Source organism: Acinonyx jubatus, chromosome A2 (assembly GCF_027475565.1).
Source record: "Acinonyx jubatus isolate Ajub_Pintada_27869175 chromosome A2, VMU_Ajub_asm_v1.0, whole genome shotgun sequence".
NCBI classification, from domain to species: domain Eukaryota; kingdom Metazoa; phylum Chordata; class Mammalia; order Carnivora; family Felidae; genus Acinonyx; species Acinonyx jubatus.
The window spans coordinates 139,406,878-139,433,934 of NC_069383.1; the positions used below are offsets into that span (position 1 = coordinate 139,406,878).

At 36.3% G+C, this 27,057-nt stretch overlaps 1 protein-coding gene across 22 annotated transcripts in view; it reads left to right on the forward strand.

Moving 5' to 3' along the window:
* CFAP20DC (CFAP20 domain containing) overlaps nucleotides 1–27,057 on the forward strand; it is a 230,910-nt gene that overhangs the window by 86,273 nt on the left and 117,580 nt on the right. For all 22 annotated transcript variants that reach the window (XR_008297101.1, XM_053219152.1, XM_027039111.2 and 19 more), the window contains one exon: nucleotides 20,726–20,882. Coding sequence is in view for 21 of the 22 variants with exons in the window: in XM_053219152.1 (XP_053075127.1) it covers nucleotides 20,726–20,882 (157 nt within the window). In the remaining variant the exon portion in view is untranslated. The remainder of the gene's footprint in view (nucleotides 1–20,725; nucleotides 20,883–27,057) is intronic.

The window sequence follows — 27,057 nt, forward strand, 5'->3', positions numbered from 1 at the left end:
GACAGAGCATGAACGGGGGAGGGGCAGAGAAAGAGGGAGACACAGAATCGGAAACAGGCTCCAGGCTCTGAGCCATCAGCCCAGAGCCTGACGCGGGGCTCGAACTCCCAGACCACGAGATCGTGACCTGGCTGAAGTCGGACGCTTAACCGACTGCGCCACCCAGGCGCCCCCAACTGCACACTTTTAACAGAGCTTTGAGCTCTGTGTGAAGTTTAGTCCTCTCCACTCATAAAGAATGCAGGTGCACTCAGACCCTTCCTGCTTCATACATTTGGGTTATCTACATAGGCCCTCTGAGCATACAGTTTGCAACCTCAATTTAGAGGATAATTGCTAAATACTCCACTTTGCTTTGTTCTTTAGCTAAAACCTTTACATAGCCAAAGGCAGCAAATAAATATTCTTATAGCCACACCAGTATGAATATTTATGTATAGGCCACTTACTATTCCAGTTACCATTAAATGTTCAACCTTTCAAATAAAAAAAATTTTTTTCATGTTATTCTTAATTATGAGTGATTCACTTTAACATTTTTTTTTCAACGTTTATTCATTTTTGGGACAGAGAGAGACAGAGCATAAACGGGTGAGGGGCAGAGAGAGAGGGAGACACAGAATCGGAAACAGGCTCCAGGCTCTGAGCCGTCAGCCCAGAGCCCGACGCAGGGCTCGAACTCACGGACCGCGAGATCGTGACCTGGCTGAAGTCGGACGCTTAACCGACTGCGCCACCCAGGCGCCCCATCACTTTAACATTTAAATTACAACAATTTCTTCTTTTAACTTAGGTTTTCAATGGTAAGAGCAATTTGAAAAATTAATAACCATCAGATTAAACAATGGAGATAGCCACTTAGTCAAGACTCACTGAAATCAATCTTCTTTGTCAATATAATTTTAGTTAGTTGGTAATGGTATCAGATGAACATCAATGTCTTGCCACCAAAGTATACATTAATGTATAGTATATCTAATTGTATCTGAATAGGAAGTTCAGGTATGAAATATCATTGAGCATGAATCATTCATTGGAGCTATAAGGAAGTGGTATGATAAATTATAATGCCAAAATCTTTTAGTAACCTTTACCACTTAAATACCCAGTGTTTGTCATTTAAATGACAATTCTTTAGAAGTTGTACTTTCTTTAACCACAACTCTGTTGGATTATGTTATGGCTTTTATTACAAACTGAAAATGTGGTATAATGTTTTTAAAACTTCCTTTCAAAGATCATTTTTCCCATAAAGCTAGTGATATAGAAGTTTTTGGTTTTTAACAGTATTTAATTTCTTGAGTGTCACTGAATGAGAAGGAAATAGAGGAAGCAGGTTTATTTAGACACAAGATCATTTAGATATACATTTAAGATACTAGAGAATGTTTATAACCTTCTGGTGCTTATTTGAAGGTTTGTAAATGTTTTCATTTCCTTTTTGAGAATATCATTTAAAAATACCTGTTTTTCTCACTCTACTCACCTGTCAGTTTAATATGGATGTTGAAGAAATTTGGGGAAAGAAGAGCAGTCCCATGCCTTCTTTTGCTGGCCCTGAATGGTTATGTGAAGTAGGACCAACTACATAAAAATGTTTGTTCTGGAAAACAGATGATTGCCTCATAAATTACATGAATAGGCACAATATTGTTAGAGTTGAAGTGTGGTCTCTACAGCTAGTTTGTAGGGATTCAAATTCTGGTTGTCACTTCTGTCTGTGAGCCCTTGACCAAGTCAGTTAATCTCTCTGTGCTTCATTTTCCCATCAGTTACGTGGTGACATAAGAGAACCTGCTTCCTAGAGGAGTTGTTAGGATCAAAACAATTATTACCTAGAATAGTGCCAAGCCCATAGTAAGCACTCAGTTAATGTTGGTTGATATAGTTATTATTTTATTTTCTCTTGACATAAATCCATGTTTATTGACTTATGAATATAGTGTCATAATAAACTTCTGAATTTATAGTTCATTTCAGTTGGCAAATATTTATTGAGTCCTTGCTCAGGTCTAGGTCTGTGCCAAATGTTAGGAATCCAAAGGTAAGTGACACAGAGTCTTTCTCATCAAGAGATTATACTATGGCAGAGGAGACAATGTAACACATGAACAATGAATGATAATGGGCTCTGGTGAACACCAAGCTAATCTTAGGAACCAAATGCTATTAAAGGAAAATATCAGATATATGTAGCCAAGTTGGGGGATGTTATAGTGTGTTTGTGACAAATTGTGAATACACAAAAACAAAAATAATGAAAGTTTATGTCACATTTGATCCATTAACTGATTCAAATGTACATAATTACAGTGCTAGAAAGGAAAGCTAGATGAAACCATAAAGGGGATTGAAAGCCATGTTGAGAAGTTTGAATTTTAGCCCATTAGAAATTTAAAAAATATTTAACATGGAGGAGTTTTGTAGTATGATCTGTATTCTAGAAAATAACTATGATATCAGAATGGGAAAAGCTAGAGGCTGAGTGACCAGTTAAGAGGCAATGCAGAAGTGTAGGTGAGATGTATAAGCCTGAATTAGAGTAGTAGCAAAGAAGTAGATGAGGAGGACAGATAAGAAAGAGACTTAAGAAGTAAAATCAGTGAAAAAATGGAGAAAATGGCACTGAGACTCACTGGACTTAACACCAAGTTAAACACTGTGGAATATCAATAAAATTGAAGTCAGAAATATAGAAACTATTCAAACAAAAGCACAGGGAGGAGGAAAAAAGCCTAAAAAGAGATGAGTACTGTCCAAATGGCTTGTGAAACAGTATCAGCCAGTCTAATATGTGTATAATCATAGTAGTAGAAGGAAAGCAAGGAGATTGAGCACAAGAAAATTTATAGACAAGATGGTTAAATTTTTTTAAAATTTGAAAAATATACCCACAGATCCAGTAAGCTCAACAAACTGAGTTGAAGATCACTCAAAAACCACACCACAGCATACCATGGTGTATCATAACTTAAAAAACAAACAAAAAGAAACAACCCTAAAACCATGCCCTTGGTATGTCATAAATTGCTAAAGATCAATGATAAAGAGAAAATCTTAAAAAACATCCAGAGGAAAAAATACATTATACACCAGAGAACAATGATAAAATATATCACAGCTTCCCATCTGAAGCAATGAGAATAAGAAGATAATGGAATGATGCTGGGGAAAAAATTTTTTAAACCTGGTTTAAAAAATAAAGAATTCTTTACTTGGTGAAACTATCCTTCAAAAGTTGGAGCAAAATAAAAACATTTTCACACTGAAAAGGTGAATTTATTGCCAGCAAACTTGCTCTACAAAAATATTAAAGGAAGTTCTTCAGTCTGAAAAAAATACGTACCAGGTAGAAATGTGGGTGTAAATGAGAGAAGAGTGCCAGTAATGTTAAATATGTAGATGAATCTAAAAGATTCTTTATTCATATCATAATTTCTTTAAAAGTATTTGTTGAAAGCAAAAATAATAATGGTATAGAAGAAAAATATATGAAATATATGACATTAACAAAAAGAATGGTAGAGATATTAGTACACGTTTTTTTAGTTTCTTAAGCATGAGATATTCTATCATTACCCAAAGTTAGAGTGTGATAAGTTAAAGATTCATATTGTAAATTGTAGTGCAATCATTAAAAAAAAGGGGGGGGAGTATAACTAATCAGCCAATTGATTAGATTAATGGGACACTAAAAATGTATTCAATCCTAAAGAATATAGGAAAGAACTAAACAAAGAACAGATGGGACAGATTGAAAACAAATAGCAAGATGGTAGTCCTAAACTCAAAAACATCAGAATAATTACATTAAATGGAAATGGACTAAACTCTCTGACTAAAAGACAGAGATTGTAGATTAATTAAAAAGCAAGATACCATAGTATAATGTTTATAAGAAAGGTATATTAAATCTAAAGACACAGGTGAAAAATTTAAAAAGAAAAAGGTTATACCATGCAAGCACTAACTCTAAAAAAGCTAGAGTGACTATGTTAATATCAGATAAAGTAGACTGCAGGAAAATGAATATTATTTAAAGAAGCATATTTCATAATGATGAGGGAGTCATCTCATGTAGAAGATATAGCAAACCTAAAAGTAACAGATCCAAAGAGAGAAACATAAATACACAATTTTAGATGAAGATTTCAACATTCCTCTCTCAGATTTCCCTGCATCTGAAGCATCTAAAATATGCAGAATTAAATAATCAAGAGAATATATCAATGACATAAAAAAAAAAATGGACAGTGGAGAAAATAAAACCAAAAGTTTGTTCTTTGAAAAGATATAATAAGTGATAAGCTGTTAGCTATATTAATCAAGAAAAAAAGTACACACATTACCAATATCAAGAATGAAAGGGAAAAGGGAAAATAAAGGAATATTATGAACAATATTTTGCCATTAAATTTGACAGTTTAGATGAAGTGGGCAATTTCTGTCAAAGACAAATTACTAAAACTGATACTAAAGGAAATTAAAATTTAAAATAGCCATATATTTATTTATAGGAATTGAATTTGTAATTAACATTCCTGCAAAGAAAATACAGGTCCAGAAATCAACATCCAGGCTTTACGTATAATTCTACCAAACATTTAAGAAAAAAATAATACCAATTTTAAACACTCTTTCAGATAATAAAGGAGAATGAACATTTCCCAAATCATTGAATAAAATGAGGTCAGCATAATTCTGATACCAAAGCCAGCAAAGACATTAAAATCCCCAAAAGAGAACTATAAATCAGTATCACTCATGAACATAAATATATGAATCCTTAACATCAAGTATTCAAGGTTGGTCTTATATTTGAAAATCAGTGTAAGTGATCACATTAACATAATAATGGAGAAAAAAATCATAAGATCATCTCAATAAATGTAGAAAAATCTTTTAACAAAAATTCATTAGCCATTTATGATTAAAACTTACATCAAACTAGGAATAGAAGGAAGCTTTTTCAACCTGATAAAGGGTTCCCATTAAAAAAAATCTACAACTAAATGATACTTAGTGGTGAAAAAGTGACTGTTTATCCCCTAAGACAGGGAACAAAGCAAGGTTATCTACTCTACTTCTATTCAGCATTGTATTGGAGGTCCCAGCAAGTGCAGTAAGATAATAAAGAGAAATAAAACACATACAGATCATAAAAAAAGAAGTAAAACTTTCTCTCTTTGCAGACAATATAATCATCTAAGTAGACAGTTCTAAGCAATCTACAAAAACTAAACAAAACCTACTAGATTAAGTGAGTTTTATAGGGTCACAGAACATAGCATAGATATAACCAAAGTCAATTGTATTTCTATATATTTCTATATAAGTTGTTTATAGCAGTAAACAATTGAAATTAAAAAAATTTTTTAATTTAAATATGTTTATTAAGTTTTTAATTTTAATTCCAGTATACTTCACATAAACAGTTATATTCATTTTAGGTGTACAATATGGTTATTCAACAATTCTATTTTTAATTTTTAATTTTGAAAATATTTACAATAGCATCAAAAATACATAATATTCAGGAATACATTTAATAAAATATATGCTAGACCTCTACACTGAAAAGTATAAAACGTTGCTGACAGAAACTGAAGACCTAAATAAGTGGAGACATGTTGTTTATGGATCCAAAGAATGTATATCCAATCTAATCCCCATCAGAATCCAGCAGGCTTCTTTTTTTTTTTAAGTTTATTTTTATTTATTTTTAGAGAGACAGAGATAGCATGAGTGGGGGAGGGGGCAAAGAGAGAGTGAGACAGAAAATCCCAAGCAGACTCTGAGCTGCCATCACAGAGCCCAACGTCGGGCTCGAATTCACAAAACCATGAGATCATGACCTGAGCCGAAACCAAGAATTGAATACTTAACTGATTGAGCCACCCAGGCGCCCAAGGCTTTTTTTTATTTTTTTTAATAGTTTTTGCAAAATTTATTAACAAATTCTAAAATATATATGGGAATTCAAAGGTCTTAAGTTACAAAACAATTTTCAAAACGTAAAAATTGTACCTCATGATTTCAAGACATGGTATAAAGCTACAGTAATCAGGACAATGTGTTATTGGCATAGATACCACTAAAAGTTTAGAAATAGACAACACATATAGTCAGTTGATACTCAACCAAACACGAGAGCAATTTAATAGAGATAGGAGCATCTTTTTTCAGAACTAGAACTTCTGAGCATCCATATGGGGAAAAGAAAATGAACCACAACCCATACTTCACACCATTCACGAAAACTAAGATAAATCATAGATCTAAATTTAAATGCTAAAAATATAAACACTTTTAGGAGATTTCATAGAACCCAGAAAACATTAACCCTAATAAAGAATAAATTGACAAAAATGGGCTTCAACAAAATTTAAAACCACTCATCAAAAAGACATTCTTAAGAAAATGAATATGCAAGCCACAGCTGGGAGAAAATATCCCTAATACATATATCTGGCAAAAGACATATCCAGAATATATTCTACAACTGTATAATTAAAAAAATGACATTTTTTAAGGCAAAAACAATTGAACAAGCTCTTCGCAAAGATTATGCAATCAAATAAACATGTGAAGAGCTCCAGGGAGCTCCAGCTTCAGGGGAATTCGAATGAAAAACACAGTTACGTTACTTCACCCACTAGAATGGCTAAAATAAAAGACACAGGAAATACGAAATACTCGTGAGGTATAAAGCAATTGTCATACATTTCCAGCATAGATGGAGAATTTCCAGCATAACCACTTTGGAAATATCTTTGGAAGTTTCTGATAAAGTTAAACATTTATCCATTGATCCAACAATTCCACTCCTTGGTGTATACCCATGGAAATGTAAGTATGTGGACACAAAACTACTTGTATGGGAATTTTACAATAGCTTTATTTATAAAAGCCAAAATCTTGAAATAACCCATATGTCCCACAACAGAAGATTGAACAGTTAAATTGTGGTATATTCACAGAATGGGGTACTACTCAGCAAAACAAGAATGGATTACTAATACATGCAACAACATTGATGAACCTCAAGTATTAAGCCCAGTGAAAGAAGCCATTTACTATGATTCCATGTATATAAAGTAATAGACAAAACTAATCTAAGGTGAAAGAAATTAGCGGTTGCCCTCGAGAGGGGTGAGTTTGAGATTGACAGGGAAGCAGCACAAAAGATCTTTCTGGAGTGACTGAAATACTTTATAACTTGATGGTATGCAGGTGAATGAATGGTCAGAATCATCAAACTGTGCCCTTAAAGTCTGTGTATTTTGTGGTATGAAAGTCAAAAAGATTGTATGGTTAACATATGTTAAGCATATATATGTTAGGCGCTATTATAAGTGCTTACATGTATTTAAACATTTAATCCTAACAACTCTGAGAGATGTATTATAATTACCATCATTTTACAAATGAGGAAAGCAAGGCACAGAGAGGTTAAGTAACTGTGAAGATTATCTAACTGGTAAATGGTGGAGGTAGAATCCAAACCCAGGCAGATAGGCTCCAGAGCCCACACTCTTGCATCCCTAGGAGGAATGTATTTAAAAGGAGTTGCCAGGAGGGTTTAACTGGAGGGAATTTCCAGACAGGTTAAAGAACAGAATATTATAATTAGATAATAGAAAGTAATTTCTAATTCCAAATTTTAAAAGTTAAGTGTTTCAGAGAAATGAAGTTAAATCTCAGGATGTGGCCATCTGAGTGGATTACTGAGTGAAGAGGTGAAGAAGCTTTTGAGGGAAAGGAGGTTAAGGGACTCAGGGTATTGGACAGTACTATAGAAGGTAAGGTGAATCTGGTCCCAGCATTTTTCGGGAATGTGTATGTGGGCTGGCAACAGTGTGTCTGCAGAAGTGGGAGTGACCAGGGACTGAACTGAAGATCAGTGAATTTAAAAGGGTAGAAGAACCTGTGAATGCAATGCCTCAGACTTCAAAGAAGATAGGGTTCCCAGTAGGAAGTTTAAGCCCTCTCCCAATGCAACCTAGCCCCATGGCCTCAAAGTCGGAGGTTGTAGAAGCACATGTGAACTCCATAAGTGAGCTTCAACTCCAGAGTTGAAAGCTACTATCTTAGAGAAAAGCCAGGTTTCAGTTAAAGTAGGGTATTGCAGGACCCTTAGATAAATACAGAGGATGTAAGTACTTTTCAGTAGTAAGGATTTCAGAGGGCACAGTGAAAGATGACTTGAGAATTAGCAGGAGAAAGATGGGCTGCTATTTCAGGAAGAGACTGTGTGCTCAATGCAGATTAGGAATGGGAGGTGGGGGTCAACTGCTAAATAGGCATCATGAAGATACGTTATAAGGAGCTTGCATTTCTGTGGTTCAACCAGGAGCTGCAGCACTAATAGCCCCAACTTCTCCTTAACTTCCCTGTCTCTGCATAAGGACTTGTCAAGATTTGCTTTTCCTCAGGAAACTGTTTTTTTATAGTAGTAATAGCTAATTGCTTCTCTTGACCATTCAGATATAAAATTGCTATTTTGATTTCTGCTTACACCATTTAATAAACAATATGATGGTGATTGAGATGAATATGGCCATTGTAAGCAGATTTTCTATGGAGATACTAAAGCTAACATGTGAAATATTATTTTAAAGGGCACAAGAATAAACGTCTTTAAACCCCATTCCTTGTTATCATTTTAGGAACACAAAAACAGAATGAGGTTCTAAAATTGTGAGAAGGGATGTACTTTAGGACTGCTAGGCTATGAAATTGTGGTTTCTTATTTGTTGTTTCCTTTTAGAAAGGCACCACTAGCTAGAGCTGTGTGCAGTGACTCAGGCTCTTTCTACACTGGCAAAATGAATCCAATTATCTTCACATCTTTCCTGCAGTAATGGCAAGGAAAATCAGAAAGTGCTGGACGACCAAGAACTTGTTATTGCATGCATTTGACTGGTGTGTGTGTGTGTGTGTGTGTGTGTGTGTGTGTGTGTGTGTTCACACAGTCTACTGGCCTTACACCAGTATATAATAAAGCCATAGGGCCAAAACATGAATCTGTAAAACCTAGAAATTCATGCTTTGAATCATTCTTTTGCCGTTTGCCAGCCAATTCCTTTATGCAGAATTCCATGCTGGAGCTAAATAGTATAAACTCTCTTACTAATTGAAGCAACAAACTAAGCAAAACTGTCTTTTCTCTGTCAGATTGCTGTCTTTCTGGTACATAATTTTTAAGCCCATAATTAGGAATATTGTAAATCAAGAATTCTTTGCTAGACTAGAGTTACACATAGGAAGAAAGTGATTAGAGGTCAAGAAATATGTCAAAAAAGGGATTTTAAGACTGGTTGATTACCAAGAATAAGGAAAATAATATTTTATAAAGATAAACTATTGGGGTGCCTGGGTTGCTCAGTTGGTTGAGCATCCATCTTCAGCTCAGGTCATGATCTCACGGTTCGTGGGTTTGAGCCCCACATCAAGCTCTGTGCTGACAGCTTGGAGCCCAGCTCTTGGTTAGGATTCTGTGTCTCCCTCTCTCTCTGCCCCTCCCCTGCTTGCACTTTGTCTCTCAAAAAAAATTTTTTTTAATTTAAAGAAAAAAAGATCAACTATAATTCAGATAAGCTGCATATTGATAGTAGAGAGTTCATATTCTTCTGAAACTCCCAAAAGCCTATCACAGTGTTTATATGAATAATGAGTTATTTGTTGAAGCTTATGAAAAGTGGAACCTTTACAGATACCAGCTAAAAAACAGTAATTTCTATTTCCTCTAGCCAGTGGAGACTTATGAAAGTTATTCCCATCTTTCTCAGGAGCTACTCCCATCTGTACCTCTAAGAGATGAATTCACTAGTTATCAGTTCCCACACATTTATGGGGTTAGTTGAGTGATTATAAAATGAGAGTTTGAGGATTTTGCTTGAGGGAGAGCTTGGGAAGATGGTGGAGTAGGAGGACCCTGAGCTCACCCCATCCCACATTTCAACTAGGTATCATCCACATCCAAGTCAACAAACCGGAGGGTAATCTGAAGACTGGAGGAACAAATTCCTCAACTAAATATAGAGAAGAAGCTGCAACCAAAAGTTTAGAAAGGGCAGAAAGGCAGAGGGAGGCTGCCTGCAGGAGGGAGGGAGCTGCATGCAAAGAGGGCAGAGAAATGGACCCTTGCACCAGGGGGCTCACACAGGGAAGACTAATCCCCATAACATTTGGCTTTAAAAACCAGAGGGCCTGAGGTACCTGGCTGGCTCAGTTGGTAGAGCATATGACTCTTGATCTTAGGGTTATGAGTTCGAACACCACATTGGGTGTGGAGTTCACTTTAAAATGGGGGAGCACCTGGATGGTTCAGTCAGTTAAGCAGTTAAGTGGCTAAGTGGACAACTTTGGCTCAGGTCACAATCTCACAGTTTGTGAGTTTGAGCCCTGCATCAGACTCTGTGCTGACAGCTCAGAGCCTAGAACATGCTTCACATTCTGCGTCTCCCTCTCTCTCTGCCCCTCCCCTACTCACACCCCATCAAAAAATGAATAAACGTTAAAAAAAACCCAGAGGGGCTGAATTCCATGAGTTTATAAGACCAGTGGTACCTAGGGCTTTAAAAGTCAGCTGACTCAGTGGTGGGCAAGCCAGGAGGGTGAGTAATAGCTGGGCCTCCACCCTGAAAGAGACAGCAGTCTGCATGGAGAGGCAACAAAAAAAAAACAGTAGTTTGCACAACCATGGGGGCAAATGGGAGACAGATCTGCACATACTGATTCCAGAGCGTGCTGGGGGACTTCTCTGAAAGAAGGGAACTCGCAGATGCCATTTTCCTCCCCCATCTCCTAGCATAAGTACAGAGCCACCTTTGAGAAGTAGAGCTGCACAGATACTTGCTGCCTGACCCACTGGCAGTGTGCCATGCCCACAGGTTCTGTTGAGAACTAGCCGACTCCAAGCCTGCTGGCTTCAGCCCTCAGCTCAGGACAAATTTTGTGAAAGCCACACAGTGCACCCCACCCACCACCACTGCACACCACGTGCAGTCACCACGCTGGCCTAGACACTGCACCACACCCAACCATGAACCCCAGCCACCCTTTGTGTGCAGGGCCCACCCTGTCCAGTCATCTTTGCTCACCTTCGCACCCCTGGCACCTCCAGAATGCGGCCTCCACCACTACAGCATTTTGGAGTGCCCCAGTGCAGACTTTGCTGATACTGCCACCCCACTCCCAAATTCCCTGGCAGGCACACCCTCTCAAAGCTGCCCTGCCTGGGTCCCACTCGCACCACAGAGAGTAAGCACAGCCCACAAAAGGCAGAGAGTCAGTGCGGATAATTGCACTGAAAGGAAAAGTGGCTCAGACATAGCAGCAGGGTATAAGCAGCACATACAGGATGCTCTCCTGAAGTGCCAGGTTTAGGTGAACAGGGGATACTACACTGCAGGGTGCCCCAGGACCTCTTCTTTATAAAGTCACTACTTTCAAGTTCAGAAGACAAAACTGACTTTCGTAACACACAGAAACAGATATAGAGAGGCAGACAAAATGAGACTAAAAATTTATCCCAAGTGAAAGAACAAGACAAGGCTACAGCCAGAGATCTAAGTGAAATGGACAAATAACATGCTTGACAGAGAATTTCAAACAGTGACCATAAGGATAGTTACTGGACTTGAGAAAAGAGTGGAAGGCACGAATGTGACCCTTAACATAGAGACAAGGAATAACTTAGAGATAAAGGATTCAGAAAAAGAAATGAGAAACACGCTTGATGAAAGGAATAGCAGGATGGAAGAAGCAGAGGAGCAAATTAGTGATGTAGAAGACAGAGTAATGATAAGTTATCAAGCTGAATAATAAAGATAAAAAAGAATTACACAAAACAAGAGTAGACTTAGGTGGACTTAGTCACTTACAGTGACTCCATCAAATGTAATAACATTCATATTTATAGGAGTCCCAGAAGAAGAAGAGCAAGAAAGGGCAGCAGAAAGTTTATTTGAAGAAATAATATCTGAAAACTTGCCTTATCCAGGAGGCACAGAGAACTCTCCTCAAAATCAACAAAAGCAGACCCACACCATGACATATTGTAATTGAACTTGCAAAATATAACGATAAAGAAAAAAATCTTAAAATCAGCAATGCAAGAAAAGTCCTTAACTTACCAGGGAAAACCCATAAGTCAAGCAGAAATTTTTCTACAGAAACTTTGCAAGTCAGAAGGGAGTGTCATGATATATTCAAAGTGCTTAATGAGAAAAATTTGTGGTCAAAATGCTCTATCCAGCAAGGTTGTCATTCAGAATAGGAGAGAGAGAGTTTCCCAGGAAAATATAAACTAAAGGAGTTTGTGACGACCAAGCGAGTCCTGCTAGAACTATTAAAGAGGACTCTTTGACTAGAAAGAAGAGACAAAAAAGGGTAGTATGATGGTGGAAAACACAAAAATAATGAAAATGAATATTTCTGTAAAAACTAAGTAAGCAATTCAAAAGGGGAGAATAAAATATAATAACATATACCTAAAGTCTGGGGAGGAGAGGAGAAAAGAATGGATTCATACCTAAATGACCATCAACTTAATATAGACTGCTATATGCGGAAGTAGTTATATACAAACCTAATGGTAACCATATATCAAAAGCCACTAATAAATAAACATGCAAAAAATAAAGAAAAAGAAACCCAAATATATCACTAAAGAAAATCATCAAAACATGAAAGAGAGAAAGTCAAGAAAGGATCAGAGAAAATCTCCAGAAACAAAATAATAATAAAATGGTACTAAACACATATCTATCAGTAATACTCTGTAAGTGGACTAACACTCCAGTCAAAAGACATAGGGTGCCAGAATGGATACAAACCATATCCACCAATACAGTGCCTACAGGAGACTCATTTTAGACCTAAAGATACCTGCACATTGAAAGTGAGGGGGATTTTGATAGTGCTGCTATCAGCAATAGTCAAATTATTGAAAGAGCCCAAATGCCCATCAACTGATGAATGATAAAGAAGATGTGGTATATACATACAATGGAATACTACTTGGTGATGAAAAAGAATGAAATCTTGCCATTTGCAACAATGTGGATGGAACTAGAGGGTATTATGCTAAGTAAGATATGTCAGTCAGAGAAATATATATGATTTCACTCATATGTGGCATTTGAGAAACTCAGCAGATGAACATAGCAAAAGGGAAGGAAAAATAAGATAAAAACAGAGACAGGGAAATCATAAGGCTCTTAAATACAGAGAACAAACTGAGGGCTGCTGGAGGGGAGGTGAGTGGGGGGTGGGTTAAATTGGTGATGGACATTAAGGAGAGCACTTGTTGGGATGAGCACTGGATGTCATATGTATGAGATGAATCACTGGTTCTACTCCTCATGCCAAGACTACACTGTACGTTAACTAACTTGAGTTTAAATTTTAAAAAAATGAGGGAGATAGAGAAACATTTATCACACAAATGGATGTCAAAAGAAAGCTGGAGGAATAATACTTATATTGGACAACTGGACTTTAAAACAAAGACTATAATGAGAAAAAGAAGGGCACTATATCATAGTAAAAGGGACAACCCAACAAGAAGATCTAACAATTACCAATATTTATGTACCAACATGAGAGCACCCAAATATATAAAACAATTAACAACAAACATAAAGGAACTCATTATAACAATACAATAATAGGGGACTTTAACACCCCATTTACTTCAATGGGCAGATCACCTAAATAGAAAATCAACAAGGGAACCATGGCTTTGAATTGCACACTGTACCAGATGGACTTAACAGATATAATCAGAAACAGCATCCTAAAACAGCAGAATACACATTCTTTTCAAGCGCACACAAAACATTCTCCAAAACGGATCATGTATCAGGCCACAAAACAGGCCTCAACAAATAAAAGAAGATTGAAATCATACCATGCACATTTTTATCCTAACCACAACACTGTGAAACTAGAAGTCAGCCACAAGAAAAAATCTGGAAAGACCACAAATACATGGAGGTTAAATAACATTTTACTAAACAATGAGTGGGTAAAACAGGAAATAAAAGAAGAAATAAAAGAGTACATGGAAACAAATGAAAATGAAAACACAACAGTCCAAAACCTCTGGGATGCAGCAAAAGTGGTCCTAAGAGGAAAGTATACAGCAATATAGGCCTATCTGAAGAAGCAAGAAAAATCTAAAATGACCTAAACTTACACCTAAAGGAGCTAGAGAAAGAACAACAAACAAAGCATAAAGCCAGCAGAAGGAAGGAAATAATAAAGATTAGAGAAGAGACAAATGATACAGAAACAAACAAACAAAAACAATAAAACAGATTAATGAAACCAGGAGCTGGTTCTTTGGAAAAAGTCAATAAAATTGATAACCTCTAGCCAGACTTATAAAAAGAAAAGAGAAAGGATCCAAATAAATCACAAATGACAGGAGAGAAATAACAACCAAAACCACAGAAATACAATCATAAAAGAATATTATGAAAGAATATATGCCAACAAATTGGACAACCTGGAAGACATGGATTAATTCCTAGAAACATATAAACTACCAAAACTAGAACAGGAAGAAATAGAAAACTTGAAGAGACCAATAACCAGCAAAGAAATTGAATCAGTAATCAAAAAACTCCCCAAAAAACAAAAGTCCAGGACCATATGGCTTCACAGGTGAATTCTACCAAACATTTTAAAAAGTAGAAAAGGAAGGACAGACAGCTTTCTCTTTTTTTTATTTTTTAATGTTTATTTATTTTTGAGAGAGATCGAGTGCAAGCAGGAGAGGGACAAAGAGAGAGAGGGAGACACAGAATCTGAAGCAGGCTCCAGGCCCTGACAGCTCTGAGCTGTCAGCACAGAGCCTGATGTGGGGCTTGAACTCACGAACTGTGAGATCATGACCTGAGCTGAAGTCGGATGTTTAATTGACTGAGCCACCCAGGGCCCCCCAGACAGCTTTCAAATTCATTCTATGAGGTCAGCATTAATCTGATACCAAAACTAGATAAAGACACCACACAAAAAAAGAGAACTACAGGCCATTATCTCTGATAGACATAGATACAAAAAGTCCTCTATAAAATACTAGCAACCCGAATCCAACAATACATTTAAAAAAATCATTCCAGGCGCCTGGGTGGCTCAGTCAGTTGTGTCAGACTTCGTCTCAGGTCATGATCACACAGCCCATGAGTTTGAGTCCTGTGTCGGGCTCTGTGCTGACAGCTTAGAGCCTGGAGCCTGCTTCAGATTCTGTGTCTCCCTCTCTCTCTCTCTCTGCCCCTCCCCCCCACTCTCTCTCTCTTTCTCCCAAAAATAAACAAACATTAAAAAAAATTTTTTTAAATCATTTATCACAATCAAGTGGGACTTATTCCTGGGTTGAAAGGGTGTTTCAATATTTGCAAATCAATTAATGTGATATATCACATAAATAAAAGAGAGGGTAAGAACCATATAATCATTTCAAAAGATGTAAACAAAACATTTGACAAAGTACAACATCCATTCATGATAAAAATCCTCAACAAAGTAGGTTTAGAGGGAACATATCTCACCATAATAAAGGTCATATATGGAAAACCCACAGCTAATATCATCCTAAATGGGGAAGAGTTGAGAGCTCTTCCTCTCCAGACAGGAACAAAACAGGAATGTCCACTCTCATCACTTTATTCAACATAGTACTGGAAGTCCTAGCCACAGCAGTCAGACAACAAAAAGAAATAAAAGATATCCAGATCACCAAGGAAGAAGTAGAAATTTCACTATTTGCAGATGACATGATACTATATATTTAGAAAACTCAAAGGACCTCACCAAAAAACTGCTAGAACTGATAAGTGAACTCAATAAAGTTGCAGGATACAATACCAACATATAAAATCCATTGCATTTTTATTTACCAATAATGAAGCAGCAGAAAGAGAAATTAAGGAATCAATCTCATTGTACCAAAAACAATAAGATACCTAGGAATAAACCTACCAAAGAGATGAAAGACCTGTATGTACTCAGAAAACTATAAAACACTGATGAAAGAAATGAAGATGACACAAAGAAATGGAAAGATGTTCTATGTTCATGGATTGGAAGAACAAATATTGTTAAAATGTCTATACTACCCAAAGCAATCTACACACTTAATACAATCCATATCAAAATACCAACAGCATTTTTCACAGAACTAGAACAAAGAATATTAAAATTTGTATAGAACCACAAAATATCCCAATAGTCAAAGCAATCTTGAAAAGCAAAGTTGGAGGCATCCCAAATCTGTACTTCAAGTTATATTACAAAGCTGTAGTAATCAAGACAGTATGGTACTGGCACAAAACAAGACACATAGATCAATGGAACAGAATAGAAAACCCAGAAATGAACTGGCAGTTATATGGTTAATTAATCTTTGACAAAGCAGGAAAGAATATCCAATAGGAAAAAGACTGTCTTTTCAACAAATGGTGTTAGGAAAACTGCACAGCAACATACAAAAGAATGAAATTGGACTTTCTTACACTAAACACAAAAATAAATTCAAAATGGATTAAAGACCTAAATGTGAGACCTGAAACCATACAAATCCTAGAAGAGAATAGAGGCAATAAATTCTTTGACATCAGCCATAGCAACTTCTTTCTAGGTATATCTCCTGAGGCAAGGGAAACAAAAGCAATAATAAACTATTGGGACTACATCAAAATTAAAAGGTCTGCACAATCAACAAAACTAGAGGGCAACCTACAGAATGGGAGAAGATATTTGGAAATGATATTTGATGAAGGGTTAATATCCAAAATATAAAGAAACTATACAACTCAACACCCCAAACCAAACAATCCAAGTTACAAAAAATGGGCAGAAGACATGAATAGACATTTTTCCAAAGAAAACAGACAGATGGCCAACAGATACATGAAACGATGTTCGGCATCACTTATCATCAGGGAAATGGCAAATCAAAACTACAATAAGATATCACCTCACACCCGTCAGAATGGCTAAAATCAACAACACAAGAAACAACAGATATTAGCAAGGATGTGGAGAAAGGAGAATGCTCTTGCACTGTTGGTGGGAATACAAACTGGTGCAGCCACTCTGGAAAACAGTATGAAGGTCTTCAAAAAGTTAAAAAATAGAACTACCATACAATCCAGAAATTGCACTAGTAGGTATTTACCCAAAGAATACAAAAATACTTCAAAGTAATTCAAAGGAATATATGCACCCCAGTGTTTAAAGTAGCATCATCTACAATACCCAAATTATGGAAACAGCCCAAGTGTCCATTGACTGATGAGTGGATAAAGAAAAAGTGGTGTGTGTGTGTGTGTGTGTGTGTGTGTGTGTGTGTGTGTGTGTGATGGAATATTACTCAGCCATAAAAAAGGAATGAAATCTTACCATTTGCAGTGACTTGGGATGGAGTTAAAGAGTATAATACTAAACAAAATTAAGTCAGATAAAGACAAATACGATATGATTTCACTCATATGTGAAATTTAAGAAACAAAGAGGAAGAAAAGAGCAAACCAAGAAACAGACTCTTAACTATAGAGAGCAAACTGATGGTTACCAGATGGGTGAAATAGGTGATGGGGATTAAAAAGTGTGCTTGTGACGAGCACCGGGTGATGTATAGAAGTGTTGAATCATCATATTGTACACCTAAAACTAATGTAACACTGTATGTTAACCAACTGGAATTAAAATAAAACCTTAGAAAAATAAAATGAAAGATTGAAAGTATGTGTGTTGGCATGTATGTATATGTATGTCTTCATACATCATGCACATACACATGCAGATCATTATTTGTTGAGTACTTTCTATGATGCATGAATCCAGGCAGAAGAAATAAAAGAAGCTTGACTATGATGGATAAGAAAAGTGTGTTATGGGTAAGGGCCTGGTTTCCTGGGACTCAGAGTTTTTGAAGAAAGTGGACACCAATTCCCAAGCCAAGCTGATGGAGTCTGATGGGGTATACAGGTGCAGCCAGTAGGAGGGTTCACAGAAGTAGGGAATAAAGGGCAGGGCCCTGAGAAGAAATGACCAGCATGTTCCCATGTCACCTTGGACCTGGAAACTATTATTCCTTGTTCAAAACCAAACTCAAATGTCACCTCCAAGCCTTTCCTTTCCTAGATATAGGAAAACTTGGATTCAAATGCAATAAAGCAGATAATTTTAAAAGCAATCATTAACCCTAGAATTACAAAGAAGTTGCATGAAGAAAGGTAATCATAGAGAATCACTTGGCTTAGTTGTGTACAGTATTTACATAGTCACAAAAAGGAAAACACAGAATATTAATTTTGAGGAAAAAGAAAAAAAGAAAGGAGAGATAATTACCTATGGAGGATGAAGTAGAGGAAGTAGAGTGTTAAGTGAACTACAAGTCTTAATCTACCATAACAGGAAAACAGAACATAATGTCTAAAATTGATAAATCAAAAGGTATTATTTAAAAATACAGAGAGAAGAAATAGTTAAGAGATGCCAGTATGATTAGAAGAGTGGAGAAATGACAAGAACTACATTTTGTATAAAATTTGCTATGTTTGGGCTTGTATTTACATATAATATCATGGCATTTTTTAAATGTTTTTTTTTAAGAAGTCTTTCCTGGGGCACCTGGGTGGCTCAGTCAGTTAAGCGTCCGACTTCATCTTGGCTCATGATTTTGCAGTCTGTGAGTTCAAGCCCCACATCAGGCTCTGTGCTGACAGCTCAGAGCCTGGAGGCTGCTTCAGATTCTGTGTTTCCCTCTATCTCTGCCCTTTCCCCACTCATGCGCTCTCTCTCTCTCTCTCTCTCTCTCTCTCTCTCTCTCTCTCTCAAAAATAGATAAACATTTAAAATATTTTAAAACGAAGCCTTACCTGAGCCTTCCCATCCTCCCACATTGAGCCCCCTCTGCAATAACGGTTCATACCAGATGCCACATGTCTGCCTCCCTTCCCAGACTGGAAGGACTCTTATTCATTTCTGTATGTCAGAGTCACACCCAGTGACTTCTCTTAGCACCTGTGCTTAGCACCTGTGAGGAGGAATGGATGAATACAGTTACTGTTGGGACAGACTGGCTGAATGATTGCAATTGGTACATAATCTTAAGTCTTTTAAGAATAGGAACCACATAACAACAATGGTGATGTTAATAATGTTAATAATTATTATTGGATAGCTGGAAACCCCAGTAGCACCATCCCCTATAACCTGGATTTTACCAAACCCTGATGTTTCATTTATTCCATGACATGCCTACTGGACTTGTCCCTTATATCCCACCCCCAATACTAGCCCTCTACAAGACCTTCCTCATGTCATGCCTAAGTGACTGACTGACTGACTGACTGACTAGTCTTCCTGTGCCTCAGTCTGTCTCCACTCTACCTCAGCCTTCCTCCCACCCCCAAATATTCCTGCATCAGGGATACTCTAGAATTCCCAGTACTCCATTCTTGTCACATTCTCCTTCAAGAGCTGCAATGACACCTTACCCTCTGGAGTCCAAGGTTCTCCTGATCTTTCTGCCCCTCCAGAACCTGGCTTGCTGGCCCATCCAACATTACCTCCCACACCTCCCCGAAGCTCACCACCCTGCAGGTCAAGCGAGTCTCATTACCACATCACAGTCAGCCCTCCTTCCCGCCTCTTATTCCACCAGACTTCTTTTCACCCAAAAAACAAGAGCATCCCCATTGCCTGGGAATATAATTCTACTCTTGAGATACCTATGATTAATCTTCCTGTATTTAATCAGTAACTTGCTGCAATCTGTCTTACTTTTCTCCTGTGGAAAAACCTCAGGTTTTCCTTCATAATAAAATCGACATTCCTGAATAGAATATGCCTTTATAAATAGCATCGTTATCTCTTTTATAAATAAATATAACTTTCGATTTTGACAGATTAATAAGATGAACCTTATGTAAACTGATATTTTAAAAGAAGTACAGACAACTTTAAATACTACTGTGCTTTTAATTTCAAAAATTCTTTTTCCTGTTGTCCTGCAATCTTCAATATGTCTTAATTTCTCACTAAATGATTATTTTCTCCTTTTCTTTAACTCAGTCAGACCATTTAGAGAATTCATTTGATGAAGTATTGAGGAGTCTAATTGTTTAATGGGCAGAAATTAGTCCCTGCAAAGAGTACTTTAAAAACTGGCAAATACCAGGCATAATTACAAATTCTTTAGAAGAATCTATTTCTGTACAATAGGTTAATTGGTTATAAGTAGACAGCACCGGCCACAATTTAAACCCGGCTTCCAATTTCATCCATGATTTTTTTTTAACAAATATAAGTGGCTAATTATGATCAAATTAGTCCCCTTGAAGGAACAATTGGCTACTTATCCCTGAAGATTTAAGTGGTCTAACGCACCTGCAATTAGCTTCCCACTAGCATACTACCTACAGATCCAGAGTTATTTCCCAAAGTTGTCAAAATCTTGCCTTGTAATGAGAACTCTACAGTCAGATGACCAATGTATAGTTTAGATTACGATGACTTCTTTGGAAGAATCAATGCAATTTTTAAGAAAACTGAAGCCAAAATAGAGATTTGCTTAAGGGGGAAAGTTGTTTTGGGGCAAGTTGATCCAGATAATTGCCTCCACTCTCTGGACTACCCACATATAGATGGCTTGTTCACCTATGTGATTATTGAAAAGTACTTACCCTTCTTTCCTTTATTTTAGTGGTGCAATCTATGTATAGACTTGGTAGCATTTACCAGTGAAATATTCAAGGGAGCAGTTTTCCAGTCATTGGATGGAATTATTGTCTCTGCTAACTGTAAGCTACGGAAGATCTTTACTTTAAAATGCAAGCCTCAAGACACTGTTGATAAAGACGGTATGTTCAAATTGCTACCAAGATTTTTAAATTCTCCAATGTGTTTTTAAAAATTAGACACACCTTTGGATAGTATGAGTACATGGAAATGGTTTTTCTATGTTATTGTGGAATAAACACTTAACATGAGATCTGTCCTCTTCACAAATTTTTAGGTGTATAACATGTTATTGTTGACTACAGGTGCAATGCTGTATAGCAGATCTCTAGAGCGTATTCATCTTGACCAAAACCCATCGATTAGTAACTCCCATTTCCCCCCTCCTCAACTGCTGGTAACCACCATTCTACTCTGATTCCATGAATTTAATTATTTTAGTTGCCTTATATAAGTAAAATCATACAGTATTTGTCTCTCTATAGTTGGCTTATTTCACTTAGCCTAAGACCTCATGATTCATCCATGTTGTAGCATATGTCATTCTTTACTCTGAATCACTTGTTTAAATATAGCTGAATGTCACAAAGATATCTTTTTTATTTTTGTGGTTATTTTTCTTGTTTGTTTATGATCGCACTTACCATGCGAATCCGTCGAGGTTCTTAGTTACAAGTGATTGAGTCCTGTCTAGGTAGTTGAAACAGAAAAAAGAATTTATTTAAGGAAATTAGCCAGTTCAGAGAATCTCAAGGATGTCCAGAAAATCAGGCTTAGAGGCTACAGCCAAAAACAAACGCAGCTCCCACCACAGGACTGCTCCAAGGAAGACCCCCAATAGCTACTGCAACTGGGCAAAGACTCTGTAGGTCTGACTGTACTGTCTGACTTGTAGAGGCTAGGTCACATGCTGCAAGGGAGGCTAACAAAGCAAATGTCTGATTTCCAACTAAGGAGATAGGTCTCATTGATGTAGTAAAATCACCAAATTAACAAGGGTGTTCAAAAGATGTCAACATTCAAAAAGCTCTGCTATTGTCCAACGTATACTATCTCATTATTCTGTGGTTATATCATGAACTCATTTGGGAGAAATTACATTTATATATTAATTTTCCAATAATCATGTTAAAATAGAAAAATGATTGAGTTATTCCTCATATTATTTGTAGAAAGATTGGAAATATACACATTGATTATTCATTATATGATTAATAAATATATTCTGCAGATAACTGAACTGTCCAGAATTTATAAGATGGCACAAACTCTCCTAAGATAGTCTTAAACAACTGAAAGTATTGAGAGAATACTGATGCTTCCTTTTGATTTTTGTGTGGGATTATTTTTAACAAAATCAATTTTTCTAGAAGCCCAGGAAACAGAGCAGCACATAAGATGGCAAAGGTGATTTCTTAGAAGTTTGTATAAAGTAGACTTTAGACTTGTGCTCTGTCTGGATGAGTGTCTGAGAAATCCTTGTGTGGTTCACTCTGTGGAACAAGAAACTGTGGCTATAAATTTCATTTGATAACAAAACACAGCAGTGCATTAACAGCTCCCAGAGAGATTACAAGGCAGGAAGTCCAGCCACTCATCTTATGTACCATTTAAAGGCTATACAAGAGGGGCACCTGGGTGGCTCAGTCTGTTAAGCATCCAACTTCGGCTCAGGTCATGATCTCATGGTTCATGAGTTTGAGCCCCGCATCAGGCTCTGTGCTGACAGCTCAGAGCCTGAAGCCTGCTTTAGAATCTGTGACCTCCTCTCTCTCTGTCTCCTCCCCAGCTCATGCCGTCTCTCAAAAAATAAACGTTAAATTTTTTTTTTAAAAAAGGCTATACAAGAAAGCAAAAGACTTCATTTTTAAAAAAAATAGCACCCAGCTAATAAGAAACCTCAAAATTTATAGAAATGTATGTGCATTCTACATCAGAGCATAGGAGGTAAATCATAACCTGATTAATATTTTTAAATAAATGTAAGGAAAAGAGTAAATCAAAATATGGCATATTAAATACATGTTTTTATCTCTGATCCTTCCTCAACCCCACTAAAATTATAGGACTAAAAATGGCAATAAACCCACCAGGATGAAAATTATGGAAGAGTAGCTAACAACAGACAAAGTGTGTTCATAAATTTTGTAAGATTGAGGAATGACAACTGACTTAGAAGAGCAGAGGAAGCTGAAACTAGTGGGTTTACAGAGAGATTCACCAATGAGATTCATAATGTAGAAGCTCAGAGGGGCTCAAGAATTGGCAGCCCCCTGCCAAAGGCAGGAAATAAAAGAGTGTGGCTAAAAGCAAGGAAATTGGCTAAAATTCCATATGGACTGCTAACGGATCCCAGATTCCCTTTCTAACTCCAAATAAGCAAGCAATAGGATATTTCTTCTCTGGAGAAACTGATCCAGAGAACTTTTCAACTCAGGTACATTGGATACATGTTAGATAGACACAAGAACTAACAGAAAGAAGGAAATAGATAAAGTAGGAAATAGATACATGCTTTTCTCAAAGTTAAGAAAACACTGCATCTGTAAAATAGGAGTTATTTGTTCTTGTATTTTATTGAAGTTTATTATCTTATAAGCCTTTAATATAATTTAAAAACATTTATAAATCATAAGTGTGCAGCTTTATGAATTACCACAAAGTGAACACATTTCTGTAACCATGATCCAGATCAAGAAATAGAATACTACAAACATCCTAGAATCCCTGCTCATAATCCCCTCCCAGTCATGTCCCTCTCTCTTTTGAGAGGTCACACTCTCCTGACTTCTAACAATTTAAATTAATTTTACCTATTTTTGAAGTTTATTTAAATGGAATCATATAGTATATATTCTTTCCAAATATACATTCTTTAACATGTATTTTAATGTGTTTGTGTAAAATGTGTTTGTGAGATTCACCTATATTGCTAATTTAATTACTGTACATAGTATGGCATCGTGTGAATGTACCACAATTTATTTGTCCATATTAGGCATTTTGAATAGTGCTGCTAGAATCATTCTACATTTCTCTTGCAGCTTCTAGATAGGCATTTCTTTAGATATTTGTCAAGAAGATAAATGAACACATACTTTGGCATTCTTAATTTCAGTTATTATATTTTTTTGTTTCTAGAATTTCCATTAGATTTTTTTTATAGTTTCCATTCCTTAGCTGAAATTCTCCATCTCATTATTTAATTTCTCAAATATATTAAGCAAAGTTATTTTAAAAGGCATGGCTCACAATTCCAATGTCTGTCTGTCCTGTGGGTCTGTTTTTGTTGTCTGTTTTTCTCTTGTTCTTGTATCCTAATATGTCTAGTAAGTTTTGAGTGTATACTGGACATTTTGACACAGAAACTATATAGCTATTTTGAGATTGTATTGTATTGTCTTTCTTCAAAGATTTAGAATAAAAAAAAATTTTTTAAGAAGCCCGAAAGACTGAAAATAAGATCCAAATGTTAAGAATATTAGAAGTTAGTCCAAGAGACCCATCAACAGAATGATAGGATTCTAAGTGAGAGACTAAAGGAAACAGGAGGGATGATATATAGGAAGATTTCCCAAAATTAAAGGTCAGGTGTTTTCAGATTGACATAGCTCATCAAAAACAGAAAAAGAAAAAGAAAGAAGAAAAGAGTCACCATTGTGTAATTTCAGAATAGGAGGGAAAAAAAGAAAAGATTATTAAAGCTTCCAGAATTTTTTTTAAATTGAAGTTGCATACAAAGGAGTAGGAATAAGAATAATGTCTGACTTCATACAACAACATTAGATGGTAGAAGACCTTGAAACCATACCTTCAAAATATAAGGAAAAATTACTTTCAACTTAGAATTTTATACCCATCCAGTCTAACAATTAACTGAGTGCAAAATAAAGGTGTTTGCTGACATGCAAGGTCTCAAAAATTTATATTTATTTAAATCCTTTGTCAGAAAAGATCTGGAAGATATTCTCCATAAAATATAAGGAATAGATCAAGAAAAAGGAGTATGTGGGATCCAAGAAACAAGATTTCAGAGAAAAGCAAAGAGAATTTTCAGAATTGTGGTTAAAGGAATTCAAAGGATGACATTTGTTCAGCACATCTAGAAAACAGTCCAGATTTCAGCAGGAAAATGGAGGCTTTCAAGAAGAAAGTCTCTAGGAAAAGAATATATCTGATACAATATGATGTGTTTGAACATGGAAAGTAAAGTTGATTTGATTTTATAGTGCTAATAGGGAGTTTGGGAAGAATTAATGTGGGGTGTGTACAAAAATCTATCACAAAATAAAACAGTGATCAACCCTAAGGAAAACAAAAAGTTGTACAAGAAAAGAAACGTAATCATAGCATGTTACATGGCTTAAATGTGTACAGCTTTTTAAAAAAAACATTTTATTTTTAAGGGCAGTTTTAGGTTCACAGCAAAATTGAATGCAAATCGCAAAGAATTTCTATGTTCTCGTTACCCCCGCATATGCAGAGTCTCCACAGCTATAGCCACTCATACCAGAGTGGTACATTTGCCAAAATTAATGAACTTACATAAACACTTTATTATCACCCAAAGTCCATAGTTTACATTAGCATTCCCTCTTAGTGGTGTATACTCAGTGGGTTTTGACAAATGAATAATAACATGTATCTAACAATATACTATCATACAGAATAGTTTCACTGCCCTTGTCTTCTAGGTTCCACCCACTCACTCCTCCCTCCCTATTAATTCCTGGCAACCATTGGTCTTTTTATTGTCTTCATAGTTTTGCCTTCACCAGAATGTTACATAGTTGGAATCATGCAACATATAGCCTTTTTGGACTGATTTCTTTCACTTAGTAATATGCCTTTTAACCTCCAGGGGTGCCTCGGTGGCTCAATCAGTTGAGCATCTGACTTTGGCTCAGGTTATAATCTTGCAGTTTGTGGATTCAAGCCCACATCAAGCTCTCTGCTGTCAGTGCAGAGCCTGCTTCGTATCCCCTGTCTTCCTCTCTCTCTCTGCCCCTCCCCCGTTCCTGCTCGTTCATTCTCTCTTTCTCAAAAATAAACATTTTTTTTAAAAAGTTCCTCCATGTCTTTTCATGGGTTGATAGTTCATATCATTTTGATGCTGAATAATATTCTCTTGTCTGTATTACCAGTTTGTTTTTCCATTAACCTACCAAAGGACATCTTGGTTGCTTCCAAAATTTGGCAATTATTAATGAAGCTGCTATATTCTTGTGCAAGTTTTTGTATGAACATAAATTTTCAACCCATTTGGGTAAATATTAAGGAGGATGACTGCCAGTTCATAGGGTAAGAGTAAGTTTAGTTTTTAAGAAACTGTCAAACTGTCTTCCAAAGTGGCTATACCATTTTGTATTCCCACCAGAAATGAATGAGAGTAACTCTTGCCTTGCCTGCATTTGGTGTTGTCCACCTTTTAGATTTTTGCCTTAAAAATAGTTGCCTATTGGCACAATTTTTGTACATAATCTTAATAATGTACCATACTAAATAATAAGTTATCCAAAAATTATGAAAAATCCTATTTGAAAGATGTGGGGAGGGAAGGAAGGTGGTATGGTAGTTTAACAGTGCTAAATCTTTTTTTTTTTCCAAAATAGGAAGTCAGAGATATTATCTAAAGCATAAGTGCAGAAATGCCAATATGAGGCTACTGTTTATAAACAAATAAGTACCAGAAGATAGAAGCTATTGCTGAGGCTTCAGAATAGTTGCCTCTGCATTGCGAGCCTGGGGGGATGAGTGAGGGGGGAGGGCAGCAATCAGGGAATGATGACTTTGTCTCATAATCTTGTAGTACCATTTGTATTTTTGAACAATATACACATATTTTGTTTTATAATCAGTTTTTAAAATGAATGGGTAATCTGTAAAAAAATTCCAAGAACAAACATTGGCATGATTTCTTTTAGTTTTTCAGAAGGACTGAAAAAAAGCCTTATGAATGTGGCATCTCAGATTGCCTCAAATGTTCCAAATAGACTTGGGGAGGCATGCTGTGGTTCAGGGTGCTGTGGAATATAACCCCATATTCCTCACTGAGCTGCCAGGACTTAACCTTGTACAAGTGCTCACCCAATCTCTATGCTTCAGGTTCTGCATCAGTAAAGTGAGGATAATAATTGTTCCTTGGTTAAGCAAAATACTATTACATTCCCACTGAAAGCATAAGGTGTGTAAACCAAGTACATCTTGGAGAAGTTAAATTGGTATTGTAGAGGCCAAAGATACAGGTTAATGGTCCCACAGTCCATTGCTGTGATCATATACCAACTTTGTGCTTTG